This window comes from Triturus cristatus, chromosome 6 (assembly GCF_964204655.1).
Source record: "Triturus cristatus chromosome 6, aTriCri1.1, whole genome shotgun sequence".
NCBI classification, from domain to species: Eukaryota; Metazoa; Chordata; class Amphibia; order Caudata; family Salamandridae; genus Triturus; species Triturus cristatus.
The window spans coordinates 1,665,978,894-1,665,996,357 of NC_140589.1; the positions used below are offsets into that span (position 1 = coordinate 1,665,978,894).

Sequence of the window (17,464 nt, forward strand, 5' to 3'; positions counted from 1 at the left end):
TACCCTCTTATAATGTTTAGCCCATCTTCCTCACTGCAAAATCTGTCAACCACTCTGTATCTTTCTTTCTAGCTACCTCACCATTCTCTCAGTACCTTATGAGGGAGCTTTTATGTATTAATCAAGAATGTGTATTATTGATAGTGTCAGCAAGCAATCTACAGTCAAATCCATACAAGCACAATGACATTGATATTAAAACTATTTTGTTATGACCTGTTAAAGTGCATTTTCCTGAATTATGCTACCTAGGCCTCAAAACCATCTTGACTAAAATAAATATCGCATTCACGGTTTATTTCTGCTGCACTTAGTCAAGCAAGTCATGTTTGCTTATTTTTTAATTATATTGTTTTAGAAGAAGGTTCACAAATGTAACAGTTTTAAGATCTTTCGCTTGTACTCAGTATTACATTCATTCACGATGGTTCACCGTTGTTTATGTGACTAGTTTGTTCTGCCACCTCCGGATGATGTAATTTCAGCCCCTCAGAATCAATACTCATGTAGTCGATTAGTGTTTAGATGGTAAGGGTGTACGACGATTTTTTAAATTCTGTATTCTGATTTGTTGGAAAATGTATTTCTTTGCTCAACCCACAATGATTCTGCACTTTTCATACTGTTCAAAGGGGAGATTTCCTATATAAACCCTCAAATTTGGGGTGAGCCAGAGATCTTTACTATGCTACTAGGGTTGCACTCTGATTTCTTACTGATTTTACTGCATATTTGAGACTAAGTCTAGTCTTGATTTGGCCTATTAATCGGTATTGCCAAATTATTGAGAACATTAATGGCAATGATTTCATGCATTTAACAGAAATCTGGTGCATTTCCTCTTTACTATTTCTGTATTGTGTCTTTTGAATTTCTGTATTAAATCATTATAAATGTTCTAATTCTGCCCTAGAAATCACTTATTGAGCTAGTCCTTTCTTATTTAACTGTATTTTGATATGCCGATTTTGTACCTTCCCCCTCTCCCTCTCCCTCTCCCTCTCCTCTCTCCCAATATTTCACTTCTTCAATATGCCATTCTCTTCATCTCCCTTTCCTTCCCCTGTTTCCACCTACTCCAATTTCTCTTATTCAGCAAAGCAGGAGGTCACCCCTCAGAATTACGGAAAATGTTATCAGGTTTCATCTGATGGAGTGGTAAAAATCATCAGAGCAGCGCTTGAATGTCAATTACTACAGTATCAGTGGCATTTTTGAAGTGGGGCTACTGTGATTATGCAAAAATCTGGCAACTAAAGCTAGAGTTTCAAATGCTATGATCATATGTCTTATCTAAATATGATGAACAAGTCCACTAAAGATACACCAAATCATCCTTCAAATTTCTGCACTCCAGCAAAAAACACAGTCCGGTTAGAGAGAGAAAACTGTTGTTGGAAGAATAAAAAAAACCTATTTACAAGGGTTAAAAGTAATGGTTTTATCAGTGTTTGTTTTGGGAACACTGGGCAGCCTGAGCTTTTGTGTGTTTTAGCATACCCATGTTCATGAAAGTTTAATGATAATTCAATATACATTGAGGTATAAACTGAAAGCTGTTCCAAACAGGTGGCTCCAAATTATATCTTGAACAGACACAAAAATCCTTAAGCTGACATGACTGCACATATCGGACAAATAAAACTAACGATGTACATATTGTATATCTCAAATACTCACAGTAATTGGTTACACTGTTTACTTTTTTGTTTTTGCATTAAATCAAGACATCAGCTTTATGTGAGGGAACCCAATCGAACCATTTAAAGTGTAAAGTATTAGGTAATTGAGCAATAAAGCTTAATGACCATAAACTGAAAGTGTTCAGTTGGTTTTCATGCTGATTGTGTGTGTGTGTGGGGGGGGGTGGGGGGCCCAACTCGCTACCTTTTTAGTCCCTTTTGTGCCCTGCCATCTTGCGGGTCTGGGCTGCGAGTGCCATCTATGTTTGCTACCACCGTCTTCCAGCCTACTCACCCCGCCATAAGGCATCCCTGAGTGAGTGATCCCTCCTCCTACACACCGCCCTGCCGGTGTGCCTCCATAACCAACAACTGTACCCCTTCTTATCTGTCACGCTGTAAGGGAGGCTTACATCTCCCGGTGGCTCCCCCGACGCACTTTAAAAAAAAAAAATTATGTGCAGCCGGCCAATGCCATTGCTACCCATAGGTTGGCCAAAAACACTTGCATCCCTTCCTCTCACAGGTGGACTCAGTCTTATGCATAATGACTATGCTCCTCATCAAACAAGCCTGGTGATCAATTCGGACCATATGATGGTGGTGTTACCAAAACACCTGGCCGTCTCGGTCAGGTCCGACTGAATGGCACGGCGGAGATCTTTCCTCCCTAACTGTGCGAGGTCCTTCCCCCCCAGATGGATTATCATGATGTCAGGGTGCCACGCGGTTGCTGCCTGCAATCCCTCTAGCGTTGATGAAAGCTGGTTCCATCTTATCCCTGGGTGGCCCCACCACCGGACGCACACGTCGACTGGCCTGCCCTTCTGCTTGTGACCTCCGCGCAGCCACCAGGTGTGTATTCGGGAGACATATGAGTGAACTCCCACCCATACCAGACGAGAGCGTCTCCCTGATGAGGCAACTATCACATTGTCAGGTGTCACCTTGCTCCGTGGGCAGTACTGTACCCCCCCCCCCTTTATTCTGTTGTTGTTTCTTCTCTTTATTTTTATTTATTTTTTAAAAATAACTGGGGCATCACGTATTTCCTGTAGGCGTTAGACCACCACCTGCCCACAGCCTTGATCCATGCCTCCGACATCCCCAGCTGAGCTGCAGTTGTTGCCGCCCCAATCCTAAATGAATGTGATCCGAAGGCGGCCTTCGGGAGCCCATCCCTGCCCAGGGCCTGGCGCATGACTGCTGTGAGCTGCAATTTACTTAGGAGGTTCCCATCTCTATGCTTGAACAGGCGGCCCTCCCCTGTGGGGCATATCGCCATGTAGGCCAAGAGCCAGCATACTGCACAGTACCTGGGGTCGTTGATGCAATCCAGCTGCACCAGTTCCCCTCTGTCTGCCTGATCTGTTTTTGACGTTCTCTGCCCATCGGTGCTCATGAGAGTGCGTCTGCGACTGTGTTTTCCACTCCTGGTATGTGGCGTGTTTTCAGCTCTATGTTCCCCTCCAGCTGCAATTTAACCAAGTGATGCATTAATCTCAGTGTGTCAGTGCACCTGGCAGTGCCTTTGTTAATCGCCTGCACCACCCCTTGTCTGCCCAAAGTGTTAGCTTCATGTTTCTCAGTTTCAGTTTCTAGACAGCCAGCACCACAATAATGGGAAACCGCTCCAGGAATGTGATGTTACTGGTCACACCTAGCTCATGCCAGTGTCTTGGCCACTGCCCTGCACATCACTTATCTCCCACGACAGCCCCAAACCCTAGGCTGCCTGCTGCTACTGTGAACAAGGCTACCTGTCTGGCCGTCACTTAGCCTTCTCTCTATATTGGCAGACCGTTAAATTCTACCAGGAAAGTGTCCCACATTACCAGATCCCGTTTGGCCCCAGCCTGATGTGGTGGTGTTTCTCCCCGAGTCTGGCTATCAGCTGTGTTAGGCACCTGGCAAAAACCCTGCCAGCGGGGATTACTCTGGAGGCGAAGGTGAGCTTACCAATCACCCTTTGGAGCTCGCGGAAGGTTGCCTTTTCACTGCCGCAAATAGACCTTATCTCCTCCCTGAATTCCCTCACCTTGTCTTCAGGCAGTCTGAATGTTCCTACTACTGAATCTAGTTCATGCCCCAAGAAAGTGAGTTTGGTTGTGGGGCCCACCGTTTTTTACGCTGCTAGAGGTACTCCCCAAGTCCTCCGCCAGGTCCTAGAATGCAGCCGGAGTGTCCCCACACTCCTCTGACTTGGCCTGCCCTACAAACAGGAAGCCATTGAGGTAGTATAACTTGCCCCCTTTGAGGAAAATTATTCAAAGTACGCACAGGACACGGAGCAACCCATAGGCATTACCTTCTCAAAGTAGGTTGCCCTTCCCATTGAAAACCTAGCAAATGGAAGCTGGCCGGGTGCACCGGGAGAAGGCGGAATGCTAACTCAATGTCCGCTTTTGCCATGAGGGCTCCCCGACCTTTTGCCATTAATAAGTCTACAGCATTGTCCACCGCCGCATAACCCACTGTGCATGCCTATGGACTGATCCCGTTGTTGACCAATGTGCCCTAGGGAAAGGATAGATGGTAAATAAGCCTGAACTGACCTGACTTCTTCTTAGGTACCACACCCACGGGGGAGATCACCAATCATTTGGCAGGGAGGAAGGCAGGGGACCCTCAATCTTACGGGTTTCTTCTCCTTTTCTATTTTTTGGAGAACCACCTCTGGGTGTCCCAAGGCTGATTTCAAGTTTTTACACTGCCTTTGGGCAAGGGGCCCTTGAACGGAATCACAAATCCCTCCTCAAAACCTTTCACTAACAGGGCTGCGTCCTTTTTGTTGTGGTATCTGTTGGCTAGTCTCCTGAGCTGGTATGTGTTGATGGGGGACTTGGCTAGCTGGAAACTGTTCTTTTCAGTCAGCCAAGCCCCCCACCCCCCGTGGGTCCTTGCTAGTGCTTCTTCTTCGTCTCTTTCTTCTCCCCCCGCTGTTTGCCTCACCTGCAACCTGAAGCTGGTTGTCCCTCCCGCAGGCTGAGCATATGTGCAGGAACTTGCAAGAGGCTCCCCGTGTGCACTCGTTGGATTCATACTTCGACAAATGACCGCTAATCTAAATCTAAATCTAAATCTCTTATCTTATTCCACCCATGCATCCACTGGGAATTGCATATGTGCCCCGTGTATGTTAGCCTCATACAGCCAGAGGTCCGCTGGACAGTGAGGGAATTTTTCTACAGTAATGCATGCCATAATTCTGAATGCATCCAACCAGCTGTCGAAATCCTTTTTTCCTCCCCCTTCACATTTCCCTCCTATCCTCCTCTTTTTTATTATCGAATGTGGTCAGGTCCAACCTGTCCAACATTATCCCTCATACAGCCAGAGGTCGCTGGACAGTGAGGGAATTTTTCTACAATAATGCATGCCATAATTCTGAATGCATCCAACCAGTTGTCGAAATTCCTTTTTTCCTCCCCTTTCGCATTTCCCTCCTATCCTCCTCTTTTTTTATCGTATGTGGTCAGGTCCAACCCATCCAACTGTATCCCTAACAAACGAAAAATGTCAATAAATTCTTTCCTCCATATCTTTTCTTTTACTGGTAAAGGATGAGGCTTGCCAACCCGGTGGCTGTAGTGATCATTGATGGCTGCCCGGGCGAGGGCTTTGCATATGCCTCTGGGGTTTGGCCCACTCGTGTTGGGTTGCCTGCCATGCTTGCGCTGTACCATGCTGCTATGGGGGACACCTGTCCCCCACCTAGGCCCTGAGCAACGTGGCTGCTTAACGGCCCGGATCTGCTGATATCGCTAGCGCGCCCGTCCTGCTGCCCCTGCAAGCGCTCGTGCCATGAGCGCCCTGGATCCACAAGGTGCTATTGGATCACTGATACCCCCCTGTGGCTGTGTGTTTGTTGTGACCTGACCCTGTGTGTTTAAGCTGCTGAACAACAAAGGGGCAATAGATTTTAAACTCTCCGGCACAATTGCGCCACTATGATCACCACTTGTCGCTGTGTTGTTGTCTCCACCGTTGGCGCCCGCCGTCGCCGGGATGGCTGCAGGCGGTGGATCCGCCCTCTTGCGCCCTTCCTTTGTGACCGTCTTCTTTTGTGCTTTCTCAGAAGGTCTCTGTCATTTCCTGGCTGCAGGCCAGCCGTTGGCATATCTTGGTCTTACCGTCTGCTGATTGCTCGGCACCTCGCCGGTGTCCTGCAGCCAGCTTTTCCTGTGCACCTCGGATGCAGCCCTGATCTGTCGGAAGAGCTCTCCCAGCTTTCCTGGTAGCTCGCTGGCGCTCTGGCTCTCCATGCTATTTGGTAGTGCTAGGTGGCTCGCAATGCCGCTTGCAGTGAAGAGTCTGGATCGCGTCGCCCTCTGATCAGACTGTCCCCAGTCCTTTGCGTAGCTCCTTGAGGTGCTTTTGCCCCTGCTGCTGGGATCTGCAGGCTGCTGCCGCTCACCTTATGCACCAAAACCTGTTCTTTGTGCTAGGAGAGGCTGGGTCGCATCACCCTCTGATTGGGCTGTCCCCAGCCCCTTCTTTAGTGAGACTTGCTTGGTCTGTGATTTAATAGCAGCAGGACCACTAGTTATTGTGCTGCACTTCCTTATTCCTGTTCCTTATTTCCTTTTCAACCCCTTTTCTTTTTTTGCAAATGTGGAAGTCCCCTTTAAACACAGAGTCTCGCAACAAACGTGCAGGGAGGGAGGCCTCGGGTTGGTTTGTTTCAGGCAGGCCATGCGCCTGCTCGCGATCCCTCTTCTCCCCACGCCGCACTCGGAGGGCAGTCACCTCAAACTGGTCTACCTCTCCCGCTTCTGTGCTTGGGGGTGTGGAAGTCCACCACTTGCTTGCTCCTGCCGCTTGCTTGACCCTGTCCACGTGAGAGGGTGGCAAAGCACCTTGGTCTTGCTCTGCGGTGTCACAACGTCGCGCTGCAGGCTCACATTCAAAGACAGCCACTACAAATGCATTTAGTTCCATGGTGGCCATCTTCGAATGCATTTGTAATGTTTTAACAAATGCCGTTCAAAGATGGCTACTGTGGATGCGGCCCTCTTCACAACAGGTAACTCCATCACCTTCAGTCACACTACCGAAATTCCATGGACTAACCATTGATGCGTCCACTTCACCTTCAGAACACCCACCATCCACAGACACCTGCTCCCAAAAAGAAACTGGACCAGAATCACCGACGACCAGCTAACCTCATCACTCAGCAACTCCACCCCAACCATCACAGAAAACAACGCCCCCAACACCGCAGCCCGAACCATGTACAGATGGCTCTCCGACAGCGCCAACACCATAGCCCCCCTCAAGAAAAACAACACCCACACCAAGAAAGCCAGTTGGTTTACCGCCAAATTTCGAGAGTCCAGGCGCACTTGCCGCCGCCTCGAAAAGGCCTGGAGGAACACACACACAGATATCCATTGTATTATGTTAAAAAAATTAATTTAAAAAAAACATTTGAAGATGCCCACCTGTCAACAGCCCAGCCGGTAGAAAAATCCTGTCATAAAAATAAGGGAGTGGGTAGAGAGGAAGCATTATGGTGCAGGGGACGGGAGAAGAAATAAGAATGGAGAAGAGTGGACAGAATATAGTTCCAAGCAACTTAATTACATCAGTAGTTGGAGGATATCTTATCCAATTGGAACACTGTGAAACCTAAAAGCTCATGTGAGGGACAAGCACAAGAATAGTGAGGAAATCCATGGAATTAGGAGGAAGAAAGTGAGATAGACAACAAAGACATCAAATAAAGAGTGCTAACCAAAAGTGCACTCGATGTATATGTAATATATTGCAAACCACGGGCCTGGCCAACAGACGGCTAAAGCTTTCAGTAGTCAAGGTCAAACAAGGCAAACCTGACCAATGTGGAGGACATTTAATACAGGGCTACTTATTGCCACATCAGTATACAGAACTGTTAATTCCTACAGTGTCATTTTGCATTTCAGGGCTTTATTCATTAAGCCACTCTACTACATTTAGTGCAAATTATTATTCCATGACCTGAACCAAGAAATCGTTTTATATACTCTCAACAACCATCTGGATAATATGGTGAAAATATTTAACCTCCAAACACGTTTTAAAAACATCCTTACCACTTACCCTCAAACAAGCTCCAATGCATGGCAGTTAGCGAAACGTAGGTGGGAGCGGCAAAATGCAAATAATATGCCTTACAGTCACCTGGGAACAACCCTAATGTCAAGCATCGCTAGCAACATAACTGGTAGCCAACACTGTGAGAGAATTGTACAGACAGCAAGTAGACATGTGGGTCAATTTTAAGGTTGGAAGCCTTCTTCATTAAAAGTTGTGTGGCCAAGCATCAAAACATCCTTTAGAAAACATAAAAACATAACCCCTACTAATCTCTAACTCCACGGATAGCCTATCTCTTCTGTATAAATGCAACTGATATCTTGTCTTAGTTAGCGCTGCCTCACAACTCTGCAACGGTCAAGTTCAAAGAGACATTTACATGTACTATGCAAAGCGTCTTACAATAATACGTCTAATTAACTTTACATATGTTTGTATAGCTGAAATTAAGTTTTATATTTTCAAACTTATTTCAAAAAACATTAAATGCCTGCCCAAACTTTCTTGGAGCAAATATTTGCATGTAGGACAACAAATACCACTGTGGTCTGCCTTAAGCCAGTGTGATTTTTTTTTAACAGCAAAATAATGCATTAAAAATCAATACACTTTTCAATTTAATTAACTGTCTTTAAGGATTCAATGACTGAGAAAAATGTAAATAATGAGAGATGAATTAGGGTGATTTATCAAAGCTTACTGCATGTTCCAACTTCATAAGAAATTTAAGTTAATGAAAGCAAACTAACCTGTTATACAAGTGTCTCGGTGGAGGAAGCAAGGGAATAACTGTGTTACTTAAACATTCACAGAGAGGGCATAGGAATTCACCATTTTCAACATCATAACTTGTATGCACTCGCAATCTTTGCTGTCGTCGTTGTTCTTTTGCCTGCACTGCATCAAAATACCTTAAAAAGTAGAAACAGTCATTACACACAATTATATACTAAAAGTATATCTAATTAAGCTACTTAAAGCTAACAACAATCAAATCCATGGGTGCAACAATAAAACTAAGGCAGTGCAACAGCAGTTGTTACTGACATAACATTCTGCAGATTTCTTACCTTAGAACTTTCGACAAGTGTCATCTGGAACTAGTGTAGTGGGGCAGGGGGTGGTGGAAGGGAGACGGGGTGAATCTAAAGTACTACCATGAAGTGGTCTGGCAAGTCCACCCCAGAACCTTCTTAAGTGACTTCTTGTGCTCAACCTATCCCCAAATGCTCATTGAGTTAATTCTTTTCTTCTGCATACCACAGTTGTTTGGAAGCAAGACAATGTTTTTGCAATTTGCAAGTATGGCAACTTATTTTCGTTCTTTAATTTACAGATGTCTTTCTTATGTGCCCTCCCAAAGTCTAATGCTGGAGATTGACTCACTAACACCAATATAGTGAGGGCTAAGTGCGTTAGATAGTGTCTCATCCAACATTCAAATCCCAAATAGCTGTGAATTAGCAGCAGTATTCAGCCTCACGTTTTAGCTGTCAAAGGTTCCCACCAATTATGTCAAATCAAGTCAAAACACATGCAGGGAACATAGCCACGCACTTAACAAAATGTCAGCCTATTCCTCTGGATTTTACACCCACCAAATATATACTTAAGTATCATTAGTTAAAGTGCCCACAACACATCCAAAAATCTAAATTCCGTTTTGCATGAGAAGAACTTGTTCAAATTGTAGCAGTAGAGAGTTAAGAATAAGTTACTCACCTTTGGTAAATCTCTTTCTGGTGTTTACTCTAACAGCAGATTCCTTACCTTTTAATTCCCCATAATTTGAATAACCCTGGACACCACACTGTATCAGGAACATTTATCAATTGCTTCCATGCGCTGACAGATGGAGCCATCATACTCTATGATGGCCTTCCACCACCTACGGAAGTGATGGTAAAAAGCCATACATAAGACCACCCCTATTGCTGAACTAACTATCTTTTTACCTCCCCTGCATAAGTAGATCAATGTGACAGATTGGAAACATGAAAGTATACCCAACCCAATATGGGACCGATTTACAATATTAAAAGTCCACTCCACAGAACAGGTAAAAGAAAAGCAATTCGGAATCGTCTGCTAGATACATTATCCATGAAAAGGGACTTTCTCAAGGCGAATGAGTGTAATTAAAGGTACGTAGACGAAGATGTGTTCATTATGGCATGGTAGCCATGATATAATCCATAATAACAAACTAGAACATGGATCACGTGCCCTGATGCTTGCCGATAATGCATTCAAACATACATTGAGAAAGTCCCTTTTGGAATAAAATTAGTTGGTTGCGGGGGTTCGATTGTTCATTAATCAATAATAAAAATAGAAATTTGGAGTTAAAACACATCAAGGCATTTGAAATTGTTCATCATTATGAATTGTTGACACAAGGTGGTTCAATACTGTTGTGTATAATGCAATATAGAAAGGATTGGGTCCAGGAGTAACTGGACCAGTAAGACCAGTCTATCACTTTGGAGTAGAGTTCTTGAATGTACTTGGTACTATTGTAAATTGTTTGATGTCTTCTAATAGATACTTCTAATTGCAGACTTCACACTTCAATAGATACCAAAGAGTACTTCCTAATAGGAGGTGGGTTCTGAGGAGTGGAGTTCAAATCAGGACATCTTTCACAACTGAGCGAGCGAAATGTCCCTCTCTTGGGACTTGAGAGTACTGCCAAAAATGCCTGATGAAGGTGCAGACAAATGCCTATGGCACAGCCTGGCATATGGTCCAGTCCCTCCCCAATACAGTGGTAGTGACCTTGGCTTTGACTGAATAAACCTGGTGTCCCTTAGAAGATCCATCATGGCCAGGACATAGCATGCATGCAAAGGACTATCCATCTAGACTAGCTCCACTTCTGAACTGCCTTCCCTTTTTTAGCACCAGCAAAATCGCAAAAGCTGGTCATCCAACCGGAGATCCTTAGTTCAGTCAATCTAATAGCTAAGCAAGCTTCTCTTCCATAGAGGGATGTGACAGAGGGAAAAAAGTAGTGAGAGCTATGGACAGTCCCACATGATTGGGTGGCACCACTTTCGGTGAAAAGGAAGTACAAGCCTGAAGCACACATTTGCCAGGAATTAAGGGTGTATATGTAGAGGTTGAATTGACAGCACTTGCAGTTCCCTAACAAACAAATTACTTACCATCAATAACGTCTTATCTAGAAGAGACTCGACTAGTCACAGATTCTGTACCTTAGAATTATCCTGAGGCATCAGACTGGATCCGGAATTTTTTTGTGAGCAGTACACTTGCGCGCCGAAAGGTGGAGTTTAGCAATGAGCTCCAAGCCGGATGACTGCAACAAAGTAAGGTCATTGAAGTGCAGACTGCACAACTTGTCCCTGGAGTAGGAGGGATGGGAAAGAGATGAATCACGCTTGAGCTTCTTCTGTCTAAAATTCACCCTAGGATGGTGACTTGGATCAGGAACTGAATCAGGAGCACACCCTAGACTTACAAGTGATCTGACAATTTTCTTGTGCTCTGCAACAGACAGTTTCGCCTGGCGCTCCCTGATGGCCTTCAGGTGCAGAGTCTTGTTTAAAGTTTTTGAAATTAGTCAGATCTTTAAAAACCATAGCTCAGACTTGAGTACTCGGACATGTATCAGAAACTATTTAATTGGAGAGAGAACCAGGACAAGACCCCATTTTCCTCACCAGTGTTCATCCTGGCCATAAGCAGCTGATTATGCTGTCAAAAGCAATCAGTAGTCGAAAGTGTTTACAGAACAAGACTTCATCTCACGCTTTGCTATCCAGGACATTTATTTCTTTTATTTATTGAGTTTTATATAGCGCTGGCTAGACCCGGAGGGATCAGAGAGCTTTACATGAGGATTAAACAATGTTACAGCATTAAATCAGTTACAGTTACATTCGTAGCTAGTGCATTAAAGAGATACAAAAATTAAAACTGATGCAGTAAGGAGGGAAAAAAAAAGGGGGAACAATAGAGGGGATTGGGAGAATAAAGGAGGCAAAAGAAAGGGCATGGGGTGAAGAACAGTAGGGGACAGTAGAGGCAAAGGGGGGAAAAAGGAGCCTCATGGTGGTCATGCCCCTTGATATGGGGGAGGGAAGGGAACATAACGGGGAGACGAGGAAAAACCATGTCAGATGTCCGGTTGGGTAGGTGCAGGCCGAGGGGGTGAATCCAGGGCCCAACTCCTCTATAGCTATGTATGATAGCTCCACCGGGTATCGTCAAAGGTTATGCAGGCTCTGCGGTAAGTTCAAACAGTTGAAGATTCAGCCCAGGGGGCAAGGTCAAAGTTCCGTGTCGGAGAGAGCTGGAAGTCCATAGGGAGGAGACAGCAGCGGAGAAAACGAAGCGGCTGCTGGCAGGTTGCGTAATAGGTTGCTGCTGGCAGAAGTAGGAATGGTTGGTGGTAATTGGTGTGAACTCAATCATTCTGAGCTATAAAATCTGCTGCTCGGGAAGCATCGAGAAAAGCCACTGTTAATTTAGCAAGCAGCAGCCATTTTAGGGTCAGGCACTGCTTTCCATTATGTTTGTAAACAGTTGTGGTTTTAAGCGCTCAGCTAGACCTTAGCATGTTGGGTGCATCAGCTATAATAGCACGTAAGCCGCATAAAACATGTTCTTGAAACCCGTATTTTAGTTTCGAGTTGCACCTCGTGAGGCTGCATTGCACCTCCATCTTAGGGTCAGGCACTTGAGTTACCGGTCAAGCACCCGATCGAGATTACAAGAGCTTATGTTAGTAGAATTGTCAAAACAACAGTTGATGGACAGAATGCAGAACAATGTCATACATTCACCCCAGTACATAGATCTGGGGCTAAATCCATCGTTTTTTTGCTCACCATGCCATTCCAGTTTGAACCCAGCCATATGCAAATCAGTCTTGACCCTGTGCCTCATGGGAACAGTCCAGCCCGAACTGCCAAGCCCGAAACCGGACCTAGGATGCTTGATTCCGGTCCAGGGAAGACATGGCTTGGCAGTTCGGGCTGGACTGTTCCCATGAGGCACAGGGTCAAGACTGATTTGCATATGGCCATGTCTGAACTGGGGTGGCGTGGTGAGCAAAATAACGATGGATTAAACCCAGATCTGTGACTGGGGGGGGAATGTTTTGCCAATGTGCAACATTCCATCCATCATCTTGTGTGTTTTTATGTTAGTAGAATCTTTGCTGGCTTACTGTATCCATGGACCGGAGAGTCTCCAGTGGTCTCCGATGGCGTGTGTGCTCTACCCTGAGTGACCGGAGAGGCGGTGGTTGTGATGTTGGCCACACACCACGAGGGAGAACTCGTAATGGCGCCGGTGACTTTCAGAGGTCGGAGTTCAAATCGGATGATTCCCAGCGACGCCGTCGAATAAAAACCAGGTGATCTCTTGTTTGGTCTGTTTGTGCCTCCGTTATAATTTGGCAGCCCAGTTGTAGTACCCATGGTTATGATGCCCGCGACGAGGGAGGGTTCGCTAAGGCTCCGGTGACGCTCTCGGAGTCCGCTCAATGGAGAGACGAGAACAAACATCCATCGGCTCAGTAATGGGGGTGTTCGCAGCATCAAATTGACAGACGGTGTGTAGTGGGTCCGACACCACCCGAGCAGGGGAGGCGAGGTGCTTCTGTTCCACTGCACTGCTGGAACAAGGAGCTGCATTGGGGAGACATCTCAAGTAAGCTGTAAGAGACTGTGGGCCCCCTTTTTAGGTCTCGCTGAGGCAGCGCATGCGCTGCTCTGCAAGACATTTAGTGCACGCGCGCAGCCGCCATCTGCCTTTCTGTCATGGCTCATTAAGCCCTCCAGCGTGTAAATCATGCTCCTCCATCCCCTTGCTGTCTGCTCTCACTACCCCTCTCCCTTCTCCCCCCTCCCTTCTCCTCCACCCTCCTCGTTAGCTTGTTATTTTTAACTTCGGAAGCATCTGCTGTGAATTCTTCAAGGAGCAATTCACTTCCGACTAAGCCAATGCCGCCTCAGACAATAGACATTTTCTGGTGCTTGTTCCTGTTTTCATTGGTTCCATGGACCCAGCTCATGTTACTGTTTGCTTACGTTGCACGCTTTATGGCCACCTTATCTTTTAGTATTGTATGCTCCGGCCAGACTTCCGTGTCAGAGCACGCTTTAACCCTCTACACCCCAGCACAAAGCCATCGATAGCGAGCAACAAATGACGCCAACACACAGTCCCTTGTGGGAACATAGACTGTGAGAGTAACACTGCAACTTGAGTTTCACCTACTACCTCTTGTTTTTAAAGTGGAATTGCCAGATGTACGAGTTACTCACCTTTGGTAACGATGTATCTGGTAGAGACGATTCTAGCCGCAGATTCCTTCACGTAGAATTATCCCCAGGCGTTAGACTGGATCTGGAAATTTTTTGCCACAGCATCCCTGCGCGCCAGGAGGCGGGGCGACTCTGCCTAGGTGTCATCCGCGTACGTGATGTCAGCGAGGTCACATAAGCCCCACCCCGGCGCGCCTACGTCAGTTTTCTTCGGAGAACCTTTCCGCGCCGCAACGCGGAGCCACCAGGCAAACTGTGGGAGCAGGGGAACATTGTGCAAAAGAGTAGAAACAAAGAATGGAAGGGGAGCCAGCCCCAGAACAGACAGGTCAACAACCACCACCACCACCACCCTCCAAGCCACCCCGGCACAGAGGGCAACCATCCTCCAAGGAACAAGGGCAGGGCATGGCCAGGTGACCCCCAGACAGAGGACGGCAGAGGGGCAGGGACCCCCAGCAGCAAGAGGAAAGGAGGGCAGAGATTAAAGGTAAACCCCCCAAACCTGGAGCAGCCCGAGTAGCGGGGCACAGGAGCACCATAACACCATCCTCCAGAGAACCAAGGGGAGGAAGGAACAGCAACAAGACGGAGCAACCTGCCAAGAGCAAAGGAATGCACTCACAAGAGACACAGCCCCCCAACAGGAGGCGAGTGCCGAGACCAACCCACGGGTCCTCACAGAACGGGGAGGAAGGGCGGGCCGTGAAGGTATCTGCGGCTAGAATCGTCTCTACCAGATACGTCGTTACCGAAGGTAAGTAACTCGTACATCTGATAGAGACTACTAACCGCAGATTCCTTCATGTAGAATAGATACCCAAGCAATACCCACGGGGAAGAAGGGTCTGCGAAAGGACCCCCCCCAGCCATAACAGGACAGAGGGTCACACAGGGGACCAGACCTGCGGACCGGGCAATAACCCGGCCCCTCCCAGGCAGGAGGAGCCCCCCACAAGCAGAACACCACCGACCCCAGAGGGATGGGGGAAGAAGAAAAACGGGGGGGCCTGCACACTCACGATAGAGATACCAAGGGCCAGGCAGAGAGGCCGAAGTACTCCACACCCCTTCAAGGCAATAAGCTTCCCTCCAAAGCCAGGGGGAGAGCCCAGAGGGCCCAAGGAAACGAGGGAAAAGAAGGCTAAGCCACACCAGATGGAAGGCAACAGGCCAACCAGAGCGGCGCCAACAGACAAGCCGTTATAACAGAAAAAACAGCCCAGGGCTCCAGGAAGACCGAGCGGGCAACACCTGACAAGGGAGGGCACAGAATTATCCCAAGCAGGGAGAAGAGGAAAGGGCCGGACACACCACCACGAGAGGCCGCGCACACGCCCTCAAGAAGCAACCAACAAACAGAAACGCCACAGAGAACAGGCACCAAAGGGCCACCAGAACTCCCCAGAAGAGCGCAAGCTGTATAACAGCTACCACTACCCCACATAGGGTATGTTAAGTCCCAAGACATGGGGACCCTCTTTGAAAGAACTTCTGTAACAGAGGAAAAACAAAAGAGCCACAGGGCAAACACCCCGCAAACAGCTTGACAATCAGCCCAAAGAAAAACAGAAGGCCTAATCTCTGGGCCAAGTCTGCGTAACAGTTCAAGCAAAAAACACACACACAGGGAACAAGGGCCGTCCACAGCCAACATTGCCAAAGTCCCCACAAGGAGGACTCAATGGCCAGAAAACACACTCCACCGCAAGAGCGACCGTCCCAAGAAGGACCAGAACCAGCTCAACTCCTTAAATCACTGTGGAGGAGAAGGAGGAGTATAAGGGGGAGGAGGACGGAGCCCCGCCAGGAACCTTAGGATGGCGGAGTCAGCTGGGGCATGGAACAACAGGCTACCATCAAACGGGAGATCAGTGAGCCGCTCCCATATATTTTCGGAGAAGACGCCGTCCCGAAGCCAAGCATGGAGACGGAGAGCGACTGAGGAAGCCATGGCCCGGCTCAGCACCTCCGAGATGTCCAGAGCGGAGTGAAGGATAAACGCTGCTAGCTCCCGGCCATCCAACGCATGACGCCGGAAGTCCACCTGAACAGTCTCCTGAGAAGCTGCGGACCCCAAAGACTCAACCGAGTCCCACAGACAAGAGGAGGCCCAAGCCAGGACACAGAAGGTGTTCAGGGCCCAAGAGTCCAGCCAGCGGGCCTCCCGGGAGAGCGGAGTCAACAGCGGCGGCAGGGAGGGAAAGGCAGTCCGCAAAAGAGGACTGGCGGCAGAGGGGTGGAGGGAAGGACATGCCGGGTCACGTGGCGCAGGAAGGTGCTAGTGTAGAAGGTGCTGAGGCACCGGATCCCTTGAGGCAGGACGCCCCCAAGCCCCCGTCAGGGATGAAAGGAGCGAACCCTCAAAGGGAAGCAAGATCTCCCTCCCACCAGAGCCCTGGTGGAGAACCTCCAAGAGATGATCCGGCGGAAAATGAGCAATCGGGTCACCCATGCGCAGAATATCCACGGTTGTGGACACTGCGTGAGCAAAGGCCGCACCCGCCTCTGTAGGGCCCCGAGGCGGAGAAAGCAGCTCCTCTGTGGGCGACGGCTGCAGACTAAGGCAGCCGTCCCCCAAGCCAAGCGGAACAGGCAGGGGCCAGACCTGGAAGGTAGGAGGAGCCGAGGGATGGGGGACCTGACGCTCCTCCGGCAAACACCGCGGCCTCAGAAATGGCGGGGAGCCACCCTTCGACGATGCCGGTGATAAAGACACCACTCGGCGGCCAGTCTCCGGGGAGGACGACACCAATATGCAGGCAGCCTCCGGAGAAGAGGGAGCGTCCGATGATGAATCCGCAACTCGACGCCTGTCAGGAGCCGTAGAGTCCGCCGCCTGAGGCAGAGCGGTAACGCCAGCCTGCGCCAAAGGAGACGCTGGATAGGGCTCCTCGAAGTCACACTGCGCCGGGGACCGGAGCGGGGCCGGAGTCGCAGTGGACAAGGGGCAGCGTCGGAATGGCGCTGACTCGACCTCTGCCGAGGCAGCCACCTGCGTGGAGGGACGAGAAGGATCAGGGGAGTGACACGAAGCCCTCCGCCAGCCTTGGCCCAGTATACGACAGAGGTGGTCCGGCGAGCCATGCGGCGCCGCCAGGGCTGACCCAACCTCCGTCTCCCCCTCCGACGACGCAGCCGCCTGCGTGGAGGGACGAGAAAGTCCCGGAGGAGGGCGAGGGGTTCGAGCCCTGCCTCGACCCGGAGCGGGATGAGGAGAGTCCACCGAACCCTGTGGCGCCGCCTGGTCCAGCAGCTGCCGGCGCCGTAGCGGTGTCACCTCGGCCTTAGACACCTTGTCAAGGGACCGAGAGGGGCTCGGGGATGCGACCCGAGCCCCAGCGACCTCACGCGACACCACAGGGACTCCCGCGGGAGTTTGTGGCGAGGCAGAGACGC

The 17,464-nt window shown here is 48.6% G+C and overlaps 1 protein-coding gene across 3 annotated transcripts in view; it reads right to left on the minus strand.

Annotated features, from left to right (window-relative positions):
• The window catches only part of UBR2 (ubiquitin protein ligase E3 component n-recognin 2), a 1,393,714-nt gene that overhangs the window by 386,397 nt on the left and 989,853 nt on the right, over nucleotides 1-17,464 (minus strand). For all 3 annotated transcript variants that reach the window (XM_085612829.1, XM_085612828.1, XM_085612830.1), the window contains one exon: nucleotides 8,516-8,677. In XM_085612829.1, the coding sequence (XP_085468955.1) occupies nucleotides 8,516-8,677 (162 nt within the window). The remainder of the gene's footprint in view (nucleotides 1-8,515; nucleotides 8,678-17,464) is intronic.